The sequence below is a fragment of the Arvicola amphibius genome, chromosome 9, assembly GCF_903992535.2.
Source record: "Arvicola amphibius chromosome 9, mArvAmp1.2, whole genome shotgun sequence".
NCBI lineage: Eukaryota > Metazoa > Chordata > Mammalia > Rodentia > Cricetidae > Arvicola > Arvicola amphibius.
Genome location: NC_052055.2, coordinates 1334740 through 1349516, shown reverse-complemented (window position 1 = coordinate 1349516; position 14777 = coordinate 1334740). Strand labels below are relative to the sequence as shown.

At 47.3% G+C, this 14777-nt stretch overlaps 1 protein-coding gene across 1 annotated transcript in view; it reads right to left on the bottom strand.

Moving 5' to 3' along the window:
* Positions 1 to 14777, bottom strand: part of Matn2 (matrilin 2) — a 112747-nt gene that overhangs the window by 2836 nt on the left and 95134 nt on the right. The window contains exons 11-15 of the mRNA XM_042055707.1: positions 8425 to 8547; positions 6925 to 7047; positions 4473 to 4595; positions 2264 to 2677; positions 641 to 793 (exon numbers count right to left, since the gene is read on the bottom strand). Of these exons, the coding sequence (XP_041911641.1) occupies positions 641 to 793; positions 2264 to 2677; positions 4473 to 4595; positions 6925 to 7047; positions 8425 to 8547 (936 nt within the window). The remainder of the gene's footprint in view (positions 1 to 640; positions 794 to 2263; positions 2678 to 4472; positions 4596 to 6924; positions 7048 to 8424; positions 8548 to 14777) is intronic.

Genomic DNA, 14777 nt, shown 5'->3' with positions numbered 1-14777 from the left:
CCCTGCAGCCCTACCTGTGAGATTTCCCTGAGCATGAAAGAGCCAAAACGTGCTCCCCGCTTTGGGATCTGGAAGGCTTTCCCCCTGCATCTCCCCTTCACCCCAGGGGAGAAATAAGACATCATGGGGTGCATTTTAAGTGTGTCTGAACCCAGGATGTGGATAAAAGGGGAAGTGGTAGAAGCCCTATGGAAGCATAACTGGGTTAATAAGTGAACTGGAGAAACTACACAAAATGTCTGGAATCTAAAGGATAGTCATATTTTTTAAATAGAAGTCTCCTCAGAAAGGCATTTTTTAGGTGTGCTTGTAAGGATAGATATCCCCTTCCACAAATACCCTGAAATAGTACTTTAGTTTCTTTAATGGTGCCTTCTTGCTTAAATGATCCCTTCTCTAGGTTTGATGAGGATTAAAAGTGGCATGTTAAGACATTTGGCACAGAGTTGGTGCTGAAGACATGGTAGCTACCATATGTGTCTTCACCTCTCCTGCATTTTCTCCGGCTGAAGTGTCTCCAGTTGTCACCTGCCTTGGCCAGCAGGGTGGTATTTTCTGAGGCCCTGTGGCTGAGGCCTGCCCTAGCTACGCTCTACAGTATCCTGTGGCTGAGGCCTGCTCTAGCTACGCTCTACAGTACCTTCACAGATGCCTTGCTTCAGCTTCTCACTGATCTCGCCCATTGTGCTGAAGTCTTCAGCATAGAAGAGATGCTTGTCCGTGGGTTCAGAGGCAATCTCCTGTAGTTCTTCCTCAATGGCTTTTCCTACCCCAACAGCATACATAGTGATACCTAGGCAACAGAAATTAGGATAAGATACAGTTGCATTCCCAGGGTCTGGACATTGTACTATGCTCAAAGCCAGTGAGACATTAAGCAGTGTGATCTGAAGCATCAATATCAACACCTCTATGTTTCTCAGCATTTTTATCTCTGACTTATGATCAGGACAGAGATGTGGCACCTAGGAGAGATGCTGTTGATTAGCTCTGGAGAGGGTTGGGCCACAGATGTGCAGCTTTATCATGTTGCCTTCTGGAAAGTAGGGAAAGTGTTGTCTCACAGCTTACTAAAATGAGAGGTTTTCTGGGAAAATTCTAAGCAGGTCAAATCATGACCTTATTAAAAACTAGGCTCTTACCATATAGCTAAGGCTGGGCTGGAACTGGTAGTTCCCCTGCCTCAGCCTTCTGAGTGCATGGAATGGTTCTTCTCAAAAGGAAAGGAGTTTGGGGGTCCAGTGGAGTTGCCTTCTGCCCACCTCTCTTAGGGGGTGAGGGGCACCGTCTTGAGTAGAAATGGGAAGCAGTTAGTGAGCAGTGAGATAAGGAATGTCGATAAAATGGACTCTTTCATAAGGGCTGGATGTGAACCGTCAGCCTTTCCGATGGGAAATGGAGTTTCTCTATTACAGGCCAGGCGTACATCACTCCTGGCTTTGCAGGTTGGGCGAGTGTCTGTCAATCATCTACGCATCTGGCCCATCTAGGCACGAGGTCTAGAGACTCGTGGGTGAAGTGGTGGACCTTTTCTTATCCCCTTAGGGCACCTTGAGCAAGCACTCTGAAGTCGTGAAGTCTTTAGACAGAAGAGTGTGGCTCTCGACTGCTGGGAGGTCAAAAGCCAAGATGGATGTTAGAGCCAATTCATGATAATGCCTATTTCCTGTGGTGAGACGAGAAAACTCAAGGTTACAAAGCTGTCTGCTTGTAAGCCCAAACTCCTTAGCACTGAAGGCATGATCAGGTGCCCTAAGAGGATCAAAAATATATTCACGTGGTGGCTTGTGCTTGTAGTCTGAGCACTAGGAAGGCTGAGGCAGGAGGACTGCTATGAGTTTAAAGCCGTTCTGTGCTACGTAGTGTGCTTGAGATCAGCCTGAGCTAGAAAGATCCTGGTTTGAAAAAAAAAAAAAAAGTATGTGTGTCAGTAAAGTTGCCACCAGAAATCCATTAAAAAATCTTCAGGTGACTCTGTAGGGGACCAGATTGCTGGACCAGCTGCATGTTGTGGTTAAATAGCACAGGCTGAGGTGATTGCGCTGGAGGTCATACACCAGTAAAGCCATTACTCAGGCTGGAGCATTTTATTGAGTGTCTCCAGGGTCCCATTATAACCTCTAGATGGCAGTCTAGTCAAGGTGAATTTTCAATGGCAGTTGCCAAACTGACTTTCTGTACTCACTCAGACTCCTAAGGCCAGCTATGAATCTAAAAGACCAGAACTTTGGGTAATATAAACCACAACACCACCCCGTATTACCATTGGCCTTGGCTTTGCTGGCCCACTCGGAGACGTCGTCCTGAGCCCGTCCATCGGTGAACACAATGGCTACTCTGGGCACCCGGGTAGAGAGGGGCCTGGCCCCTTCTACTTGGGTAAAACTTCTCTCAAACATGTGTTTCAGGGCCAGTCCGGTCATAGAGCCTTTGCCCATGTATTTCATGTGGACCACAGCTTTCTTCATGTCCTTGGCTGAGCTGAAGTCCCTCAGGGAAAACTCGGTGCGGACCTGTGTGGAATACTGCAGCAGCCCCACCCGAGCCGCTTTGGGGGAAACTGCCAGGGAATCTATAATCCCAGTGACAAAATGCTTCACAATCTCAAAATTGTCTTCTCCGAGACTCTTGGACCCATCAATCACAAAGACTAGGTCAATTGGGCCCTCAGTGCATCCTACAGGGACAGAAGGAAAGGTGGAATGGTTAAAATGTTAGAGATCAGCTACATACAAAAGTATAAAAAAGATGCTTCAGCAGGAGGCATGGCTGAGTTCGGAGATCTGTCTCTGTTCTTCAGCTAGCACACAGGACAGAGGAGTAGGGAATCTCAAAAGCTACACAGTATCCACACATTGTAAAGGAAACCACAGGGTGATCACTGGCAGCCAAGCCTTGCAGTGACTGCATACAGCATGGGAAAGATTAGAGCGGTGGTTCTCAACATTGCTAATGCTAAGACCTTTTAAGTACAGTTCCTCATGTGGCGACCTCCAACCATACAGTTATTTTTGTTGCTATTTCATAACTTTAATTTTACTACTGTTATGAATTGTAACATAAATATCTGTGTTTTCCAATGGTCTTAGGCAACCCATGTGAAAGAATCAATTGACTCCAAAAGGGGTTGCTACCCACTAGACGATTATACCAAGGCAGTTCTTTTTGCTTTGTTGTGGGAGGCAGATAGATAAACACAATACTGATATATAGTATTTTGACTGGCAGTTGAGATGATTAATTTTTCCTCAGCCATTCTCCCAAGAAGCTTCCACAGTAACCCAGCTTGTGTCAGCTATTCTCTGAATAAAAACCCCAACACGTTAATTTATTCAATCAAAATCAAGTTTCTGAGTATTTGCTTTGTGAAAGGCAGTTGACACAGCAGGATTATGATAATGACTAACAAAATATCTGACACCATGTTTCTTAAGTCCAGTGTGTCCTAAGCTGTATCCATGCGGGAGGATAATTATTTAACAATGGGTGTTTCTCCCTTAGTCTAGATTGTCCTTTAGTAGATACTGTGTGTCATTTATTTTTGTAGCCATACTGTTTGGCACACAATAAATACTTAATACATTATTACTGGCAGAATAAAAGAGCAGAGTGGTATGTATCCATTAGGTAGTACAATTTAAGTACCCTACTGACTTACTCAGGCTTAAAGATGTATGATTACTGAATTCTTTACCCAAACCAAGGCTTTTCGGGCACCTTTAATGGTTGACAGTAAAAAGTGAAAATGTTTTATGCAAATACGTAGGCAATTTGGATGCCGGGAGACTTTGTTCTGTAGGACTGCATAAGAGAATTGTAACAATGCTAAATGAATGATCTCATTTCAAACAATCTATGGTATGTTATTATAATATTCTCTTTTATATATCAAGCAGCTGTCTAATCTTTCGAAGAGAAGCACAATAATAAAGCAAATAAAGACATACATATGCAAAAATACTTCTGTGCCCAGCCAGCAGGATATGCTGATGGGAATGTGCACGTGTGTGGGGGAGCACTGGCGTTGGCTTCTTTATTTCATTAAGCGCTTGTCCTAATTAGTCAATCTATTGATTCTTTAGCCATGGAAGGGAAATCAGGAAAGGCTCCTGTCATGTATGTGGCTCTCCAGCAGATGTCACAGGTATTGGGGGTGTCATGTATGTGACTCTCCAGCAGGTGTCATGGGTATTGGGGGTGTCATGTATGTGCTCTCCAGCAGATGTCACGGGTATTGGAGGTGTCATATATGTGGCTCTCCAGCAGATGCTTACGGAACAGAGTCAGCCATTGTGATTTACTAACACAAATCAAAGGTGTCCTGGCTGCGGTTGCTGAGCTTGACCCTGCCTTCAGGGTACACATCTATGTTTATGGGAGAAGCAGGGCCATGGGGTCTATTGCCTGAAGATGCTCCAGAAAGAATTGCTCCACAGCCAAATGGGAGCAGAGAGCCAGTTCAGGTCACTCACTCTTGCAGTGCTTCCCATCCTCAGCCAGGACAAAGCCCTCTGAGCACCGGCATGTATAGAAATCCCCGTTGTTCACACATATGTGCTCACAGCCGTGGTGGGTCGACTTGCAGACATCCTTCCCTGGGGAAAACGTGGGGAGGTGAACAACCCATTATCGTAGAAATCAGTTAGTGTGAATAGTCATGCCTGGGGAATGAAGGAAGTCATCTACAGAATCCAACTTTGCTAAAACGACCATCGCTGCAGTCCATGCCAGGCAAAGATCAAGAGCAGCTCCTCTTAGAAGTCTTGCTCCTCCTGGCCCTGGATCTGTCGTTTAATTGTGAATGACTAGATGGGCTTCCAATTTTTTAGAAGAGATCCCAAAAACCCCATGTCAGTTGTCTAATGAGCTTCACAGAGGTGAGGTAATTTGAACTCCTTGAAGTAGTTATGACCCTTTAATCCTCACAACACCCTGAGACACGGCTAGGTATACACAGGGAATAAATGAAGCAGGAGATGCCATGCGTCTGACTGAGTTGTGCAAGGTTGTCCAGCCAGACGATGGCCCAGTTGAGGCACACTCCCTCCTGATTGTACGGCACCCCAGGGCTTCATCTACCCTTTAAAAGAAGAAACCTTACATGAAATTGGGATCTGTAACTATGGATACCTCTAGGAAGTGGGGAATAGTGAGAGTTAATTGAGGACTCAGATTGCAAAGCCAGAAAGAGTGCCTTTTACACAACTGCTCAATGTATTGACCAAAACATACGCTGACTGATAGGAAAATATGACTCAGGCAGACCGTGAAAGAAGCAAGGCAGTCTTGGAAGCCCAGACAGTGCAGTGAGGCTGGGAGTCAGGCCCCACCCACAGCACTCTGTCAATCACAGAGCCTCTCACTAGACACCAGCCATGCCCCCGAGAAGAGTGCCTGATGAGTTATCCTGCCCAGCTTTGCTGAGAGCTGGAATGTCATCTCAAGGGAGAAAACTGCCCGCAAAGCAACCTCAAAGGCAAGTGAACTTAATTTAACTAAAAAAGGATACCACAGCAGTGTTAAAAACAAGTAGATGTTATCAACCTCCAACCCTTAAAGAGGACTGCCTTCTAGAATGGGAGAAAGTCTATGCCTGTGTTCCATTCCCAGCCTCAGTGGGCTGCTCTTGGGTGCTGCAATGGCTAATTCTATGTAAGCTTTGGCTGGGCTATGGTGCCTGCTGTTTTGTAAAACACAGGTCTAGACATTGCTGCGAAAGTACTCGTGCATGAGGTTAACATTCAAATCAGTAGATTCTGAGAAACGCAGACTATCCTTTGTAGTGTGTGTGTGTGGGGGGGGGGGGGGCTCATCCAATCCAACGAAGGGCCTAAGGGTAAAAGGCTAAGATTCCCAGAGGAAGGGAAGCCGTTCTTCACCTGCAACATCAGTTCTACTGGATTCCAGCCTCCCTCACAGACATCTTCCTCACTAGCCCTCACAATCCCGTGAGCCAATTTCTTAAAGTCACGTTTTTCCTCGCTCTTCCTTCAGCCACAACATGTACATACATGTCTCTCCTGCACATAAACACCATAAACACTATAATCTATTTTTCTGGAGAATCCTAACATGGGTCTCTCTCTCTCTCTCTCTCTCTCTCTCTCTCTCTCTCTCTCTCTCTCTCTCTCTCTCTCTCTGTGTGTGTGTGTGTGTGAGAGAGAGAGAGAATGCACACTTGCACATGTGTGCATGCTTGTGGAGGTCAAAGGTCAGTGTCTTCCTCAGTCACTATCCAGTTTATTTTTTGAGACAAGGGCTCTTACTGATCCTGGAGCTGACCAATTCAACTAGACTGACTGCAAGCGCCTGGGACCCTCCCTTTTCCCCTCCCTGGGATTCTCCCCTACTCCCCTCCCAGCACTGACATGGCAGATGTGCTCCACCACGCTTGCTTTTACACAGGTCCTGGGGATTGAACTCAGGTCCTCATGCTTCCACAGCAAGCACTTTGCCAACTGAGCCATCTCTGAAGTCCCTCCTAACACTAAAAAACTACAGAGCCTCCCTCCAACCCCCTCCTACCTTCATCTTACGTATATGGTTCGCCAAGAAGAAAAAGCACTGAAATTATCTTCTTGGTCCTGGTAGTCAATTGGAACCAATGATTCTAGTTCTGCACACCAATTTGCTAGGCACTTCACTAGGCCCGTGCACCCATCCAACACCATGCAGAAGGCCAAGAGCTGAGGGAAAATAGCATAGAGCCTGACGACTCAGGACTACCGCCGAGACACTCCTGATTTGACCCCTGGAAACACCGAGACACTCCTGACGTGACCCCCTGGAAACACTTGCAGAGCACCCGAAGTTAGGGTCTGAGTTTGTGATGGTTAAGAGCCCTCCAAAGGGAGGCTGTGAGGATTAAGCCAAGTGCTGCAGCCAGAGTCCCACAGGCAGACACGTTCTCCACCAGCTACTTACTTCTACAGTGCTTCCCATCCTGAGCCAGCCTGAACCCTTCCAGACACTTGCAGACGTACGACTCGCCGCTGCTTACACAAAGGTGCTCACAGCCGTGGTCTACAGCCTGACAGACGTCTTTCCCTGTGGAGAGTGCAGCGATTAGAACAACCACATCAGCTTAAAGTCTACATGCACTGCCCCTGGACGATCCGTCCATCGCGACCTCTGGACTCGAGGGCTGCCTGAGTAGGAATGCGACACTGGGGATGAAGCCTGGTGGCTCTCGGTTGCGTTAAATCTTCAGACTTTCTTAGTCTTCGGCGTCGGGATGCAGTTCAGTCTCAGCTGTCTGCAGACGTGGCCGACAAGTGGAGATACTATCTGATGGCTATGTAGGAGAAAGCCTCAGCATAACTCAGCGGCACTGAAATCTACTCTTGCCTTTGTCCCTGATGTAATTATGATTTAGGGGGGAAAAAATCACATAACGTCTTGGAATCTTAGCTTTCCCGTCTGCAAATAAGAGTAATGACTCCAGGTGCTATCTTTTCTTCACAGCTGTTTGGGAAGAGCTTCGAGAAGCCTGAGAAAAAGAGGACTGGCAGAGATGAGAACCGTTTGCCCAGATTTGCACACTCCTCTTTGACTGCTATGATTAGGGTATCGGGGACTTAATCCACAGCCTGTGTATGCCTGGCAGGTGCTTGACCACTAAGCTATACCCCCAGCCCATTCATTTATAATGTTTATTTATGTGTCTGTGCACATGAGTACAGTTGCCTGCAGAAGCCAGGAGAGGGCATCAGAGTCCCTGGAGCTGGAGTTACAGGAGCCTGCAAGCTGCCTGATGTGGGTGTGAGCAACTGAATTCAGGTCCTCGGGAAGGACAGCAAGTATTCTTCATCACTAAGCCATCTCTCTATCCTTCCATTTTTATTTTATTTTTTTATTTTGAGACAGTGTCTCACTAAATTTAGTGAGGCCAGTATGGCCTACAGCCCAGGAAGTCTGGATTTGCCACGTTCCTGCTTCAGCCTTCTAAGTAGCCAGGCTTATAGGGGTATACCAACTGGCCTACTGTAGTATGTTGTTATTGAGAGAGGGTCTCATTATGTAGAGCTGACCTAGAACTTGCTATGTAGACCAGACTGGGCTTGAATCTGCAAATGTCACCTACATCTCTCTGTCTTCCAAGTAATGGCAATCAAAGCATACTTGTGCCAAAACACCACACTTGGCTTGAATCCGCAAATGTCACCTGCATCTCTCTGCCTTCCAAATAATGGCAATCAAAGCATACAACACCACACCTGGCTTGAAAGGTTATTATTTACCAAGTATACCGTTATATACAGCTACTTTGTTTTCCACAGCAACCCTCTTCTGTCCCAGGATCCCACCAGGACACCACATGACCTTTGATTGTGTGGTATTGACAGCTGAGAATAATTGTCTCACACCCAAGCTGACATGGTGGATCTCAGGCATGGTCATCTGAGCCAGCTCTATCAAACTTACTTCTGCAAGTCTTTCCGTCGTCACGGAGGATGTATCCCTCGAAACACTGACACACGAATGAGTCTTCACTGCTTACACATGAATGTTCACAGCCATGGTTCCCCAAAGCACAAGAGTCCAGTTCTGATTAGAATTACAGAAACAGAAGAAAATTATTCATAGATTATATTCTGTTCATTCATAAAAGACACTGTGAATGTCTTAAGTTAAAACAGTCTCTCTTCCCACACAGTCATTTCAGGATAGAAAGTATCTATGAGCAAAAATTATTATTAATATTTATTTATTCATTTATTTATCCTTTTGGTTTTCTGAGACAGGGTTTCTCTATGAAACAGTCCTGGCTGTCCTGGAACTCACTCTGTGGAGCAGGCTGACTTTGAACTGATAGAGACCTGCCTTCCTCTGTCTTAATATATACAAAGCACATACATAAAACATCCCGTTCCACAGGAAAAAAGGAACAGAAGAAGACAGTTTCCAAAAGTAGATGCAAACATCTATGAGTATGAGAGAAGACATCTAACGCCAACTTTTCTGTGGATCTACAAATGCATGCAGAACACTTAGCAGAATCATTCATTTATTCAAAGGCAGCAGAGTTCTTGCTGGTTTTTTTTTTTTTTTTTTTTTTTGAGACAGGAGATCCCTATGTATCTCAAGCCGGCCTTGAACACGTGATCTTTTGCTTTAGCCTGAGGGCTAAGGTAAGCTTCAACACATCTAGACAGTCAGCAAATTTGTGAGTCCTTATTGTGGGCCAAGCATTGTTCTAGCCACTAAGGACAGAACAACCAGTTTAAAAAAAATGGTTTTGCCTCCACAGGACTTTGCATTTGGCAATGGGTGTCAGGAGTACATGAGGGGAGTGAGGGGTGTGGATGACAACGGACAAGCATGCCTTCTCAGCAGGGAGGAAAGTGCCCTGGAGAAACGGAGGACAAGAGGGACGGATAGTGGCTGCTGGGTTGGGGTTTGACATCCTACACAGTATCAGATAAGGGCAGAGCCCTGGAGATGGAGAGGAGGCGAGTGCATGGGCAAGACAGAATGGCTGCACACTGCAGAAGCAAGAGCATGCTCATCACGTTGCAGGAGAGGCAAGGGGCAAGGACCCCGACATGGTAGGAGTAGGCAGGACACGTGCTTCGAGCAGTAGGATCCCCAAGTCTGGCTGTGTTTTGAAGTATAGAATGGTGTGAGGGTAGAGAAGGAATACAGGGGGCGGGTTCAGCCTACTGCCACGGTCCTGCTGGCCCAGAACACTGGCGATGACGTGGTTGGACGGGCTATGTTTTGAAGGTTGAGCCAATGAGATTGGCTGGTGAACTGAGGTTACATCACAGATCTTCCAGAAACAGGCCACCCCTCCCTGAAGCCTGACTCCCTGGTAGTTTTCTCCTTCCCTCTTACCACTGTGAGAAAGCCCGGCCACCCTGATTCCTAGACCACAGGCAACCCTGGAACGCTAACTACTCTTGTCGGTGCCAGGCCCAAGCAGATCACATGGTATGGAGGCAGGCCATTTCCACTGTCCTCTAAGAATGCCGTTTGTTCTTCAGAGTGGAGGGCTCTCTTGTCAGCTTCTCCACCCTCCCATGTCCTGGCCCGATCACAGCTGCCCGTGATCTCTCCTGATGAAGATCATCTAAAAGGGTAATTTTGTGTCGACTCCTGTTCTTTTCAACAATGAAATGAAGAGCCCACCTTCACATGGCCAGGACTGGAGAGCCAAGGATGACCCAGAGGTCACTGGACTGAGCTACTGAAGGACATCATTGCTGTTTATACAGCTGGGTGACTTCTGGGAACTAGAAGGTTTGTGCCTCTGTGGAAACAAGGCCGACAGTTCAAACCTTGAAACTGAGGACCGGGGCAGTGACATTTGATGACAGCCATACAGTTAACTGAAAGCTAACCCAGCCCTTTAGAAAATGAACAGGATTTCAATGGAGTGCATGCTCCAAAGGGGCTAGAGGCACATGGCAGCGGTGATACTCGGGAAGAACCCACCTACACTATTTTTTTTTTTTTTTTGTTAAGCATTATTGCAGTATTTCTCAGAGAAGGGGGACTCCTCAGAACTACCCTGCAGGCTAGTTAAGTGTTATCCTCATCAGCTGGCAGGAGAAACTACAGTTGAGGAAAACTCATTACAGCTTGCCAAGACCACTTGCTAGTCAGCGGAAGAACCAGATGAAAGATGTTATTTTTCGGTAATGAAGCCCGTGACTTTCCCCAACGTCACACAGCATTACCATCTGCTAAGCTTTCAGACGGGGGCGGGGGGGAGTCTTGCATTTCTTTGGGCAGGAATACTGCCCAAAGCTTTGAACAATGGGGAAATGATGTTAGCTGGAATTTTAACGGCAGAGGAGACGCTAAGCAGAGTTGGGCACTCTGGTTTGCTCTAAGTGTGACTTTCTCCTCTGGGCACATTCTGGACTCATTACGCATGCAGAACATTTCCCTATGGCTGGACTAGGTCTTCGCATAGTTAAAAGTACCACTAAGTGATCCATAGCACCAACAGCTGCCTGGCACAGGGGGCAACGTTTCCCCTCCTTCACCATGAATTTATAAGAATACTCTAATTTCCAAGGTAATAAGACAACAGAAGGTCTCTCAGGCCACTGTTGCCAAGCCCTGATCCAGAGCGAACCCTCTGAGCACATTCTTCTGCCTGGGACTCCCCAACCCAGCCCGGTTCCACTAGCTACAGCCCAAGCTCATCTTGTGACGATTACAGGGGCTTCCTCAATGGAGACATAGCCTACTGAGCCCCAGCGTCCCAAGCCTGTGCCTGTCAGGTGGCACTGTTCTTTATCTGAGAGCAGCCCATGCCCACAGGGTCATGTCCCTCAGCCTCGGCTACGCACCCTGCCAGCAGCTCTAGGCCCAGCTCCTCAGTTCGTCCAGAAATGTTATCGTGGGCCTGCTTTAAGGTGACGGAGTTTTCAAGCTTATCTTTTCTTCTGCTCATCCCCGGGGCATCTTCCCAGTCCTAGGAGGCTTCTGCAGCTGACTGCTCCAAGACCGAAGTCAGCTGAACTAAAGGGCAAACTTGCCTACGGAGGGTGTTGGGCAGTGTCCACAATGCTACAGAAAGCACCTTTCACACCTTAGCTTCACTTTGGGACGGCCTTGTGCAGGTGCCCTTGTACCGCATAAAGGAATGTAAGACTGAAAAGCAGGAGTCAACCAAAGTATTCAGAAATGGGACAGGCCAAACCCAACGGAACGTTACACAGCCGTGAAAAGAACGAGGACCTTCCAGAGGTAACTGTGGTGGTTTGAATAAGAATGGCCCCCTTAGGCTCACAGATTTGAACACTCAGTTAGCAAGGAGTGGCACTTTTAAAAGGATTAGGAGGTGTGGCCTTGCAGGAGGAAGTGGGTCACTGCTGAGGAAAGCTGCTAACAGGGAGCAGACCCAGCCCAAGAAAGCAAAGTTTGTTAGAGTCAGCAAAGCTAACAGGAGCTGGATATCTGAAGGGTACTTTGACATCAGACCTGAGATGCAGACTTTGGGGGCTGCACAGCTGGCTTAGCAAGCTTGTGTGGGATGGTCAATGTATACAGAACCCACTCCCTGCCCACAGGCTCTGGTGCTTCCACTTTGGAAACCAACTTGGCCTCGGCTTCTCCCATAGCTGATGATACTCCACGGTGGGAATGTGCTTCCGTGCCTCCTGAACAATGGAGAGCAGCCACCACCTCCACCTCTGACTCTGCACTAGAGTAACCACCAGCCTGGGCTGGGGAAGCTGCGTGCACCCTGACTGTACTTGGTTAGCAAGCATTGCAGACCGATGACCCATGCCCACTACTATCTATATTTGGAGACTGTAAAGGACACGGGAAATATGCTGGTCCAGCTCCACCTTAGAGGGGAGGACACGGTGGCCATCAAGCAGAAGTGACGCTCTCAAGGCTCCCTAACCTGCACACGTGACTTGTCTTGGCTGTACTGACCCTGGTAGGTCACAGACCTATCCCTGCTGTATTTCCTGGTCATCCCAGCTCCATGTGGCTAATCAGTCTGGCTAGACTCTTGGAAGACAAAGGAACAGTTTGCTCAAGGTAGGCTCCAGAAAGTTTGTCACCTCTCTGTGCCACAGGTGACAGTCCCCACCTGTTCCTGTGGCTCCCTCTGGCACTCAGTGTTCTGATCTCCCCATGGCCTGTCCAGATCGTGGACCTGCACAGGCTGTGGACCATGTCTGGGAAGCTCTTGTGTTGCACCTGTGGCTGTCTCCCCTGATGGAGTCTCTAGCATCGGATTAAACATCTTTCCCTGAACTCGGGAGAGTCTACTACTCCATGCTCTCACGGCAGTTCTGCCTGCATCCGAGTGGTCACCACCCAGATTGGGTGACACATCTTAAATATCTCTTCCAGAGAACAGTTCACCACTGATGGGGCAAAAATTGAATTAGTTCAGCCCCAGGAGCTACCAACACCTGACAAACTATATGCAAAGATGTGAAAGATTATGTTCTTAAGCGAGCATTGAGACTCCAGCCTTGGGAAGGGGATGAGTCAGACTCAGTTACTAATCAGTGCTGATGTAGAATGAGGTGGAAGGCTTAGAAGTCTCAGAACAAAGCATCCCCCACTCAAAGAAATGCCTTCTTGTGTAGGAGCCCACCCCTGCAAAGTCAGCTGGGGTTCCTGGATAGGGGATCTTCAAGGCCAAAGGAAAGCTGGATAAAAGAAATAGAAGACAGGACAGAATCGGGATGTCTGTCTGGTCATGCCGAAACAGCCAACAGCCCAGAGTTTATTTCAGAACTTGCTTACGTACAAAAGCAGAACAAAGCACAGCCGGTCAGTTAGCATCTAACCACAAGACCATTCTTTTTTTTTTTTTTTTTTTTTGGTTTTTTTCGAGACAGGGTTTCCCTGTAGTTTCTAGAGCCTGTCCTGGAGCTAGCTCTTGTAGACCAGGCTGGCCTTGAACTCAGAGATCCGCCTGCCTCTGCCTCCCGAGTGCTGGGATTAAAGGCGTGCGCCACCACAGCCCGGCTACAAGACCATTCTTGTCCTTGAGTGAGCAGCCTCCTAACCAGCGTGTGCTTGCTGCTTTGGAGCAGCATTAGTTTCTATCTTGATGTTCCTGGGGTTTGTCGTCAGCAGTAGACTTTCTACTAGATAGAGTGTTCTTTTCTCACGGGCTAAATCAGAAGTCTCTCACAGCCCTCAGGGTCATAAGAAGAAGTAGAGCAGGCAAACTTGAAGTCAAATGAGTTCTTCAAGCCAGAAATGACTCCAGATGGAAACTGAGTCACACATGGGCTCCCACATTCTTGGGGGATGGAGAGATGGCTTAGTGGTTAAGAGAGCACTGGTTGCTCTTCCAGAGGTCCAGAGTTCAATTCCCAGCACCCACATGATGTCTCACAACCATCTAGTGGGATCTGATGCCCTCTTCTGGCATAAAATTGTATATGCAGATAGAGCGTCATATAAATAAAATAAGTAAACAAATCTTTAAAAGAAGATGTTTAAGAAGAAAAGAAAAGGAATATCTTTCTCTTTTCTGTTCACATGGGGGGAGGCAGGTCACACATTTAATTAAAGTTTCATTGTGAGTGGGATCTGCCATCTGCGGCCAGGATGGCTAGAAGTTTCATAGTATAGCTCAGGTTTTGGGGTCCTGGCACACTGCCATAAACTGTGTTTCCCACATCTAAGTTATATACCAGATGAGTCTTGCAGGTGGTATAGGGGTTGTGTGAATTATGGGGTGATGTCCAGTGTACTCAGACTTCAGCAGCAAAGACAGAAAGCAACCCCGGGTCTGGTTCTGAATTCCACAGATGATGTAATTAAACCCAAGACCCACTGCTAACATGACAGCTTCAGCAGGGGCAGCTGACCCTCTGGTGCCTCTGTAGAAGCCTTTTCTCAAACTGAGAAGCATCCACACTGAGCTGTCCTCCGGACCAACACATTCTGCTCATGTGTTCTAAAGCTGAGGACCCCTCATTCATGCTATTCACTGGACTGCGTGTCTCAATACTTAATTCATAAACTGGTCCCCTAATCCCTATTGTGATTGTATTTGGAGGCAGGGCTTTGGGAAGTGGTTAGGTTTGATTGTGGTTACAAGGGTGGGGCCCAGATAATGTTCTTTTTCTTAGATTAATATTATTATTGTCATCATCATCACCATCACCACCATCAGCAGAAGTGTATATGAATGTGATAGGAGCTCATGTGCTGGAAGTCAGAGAACTCTCTGGAGTCAGTTTCCCCTCTATCTCTGTGCATTCTCGGGATCGAGCAGCTCACCGGGCTTGCACGGCCGGCACTTTACTGAGTTATCTTGCCAGCCCCGGACTAGTGTT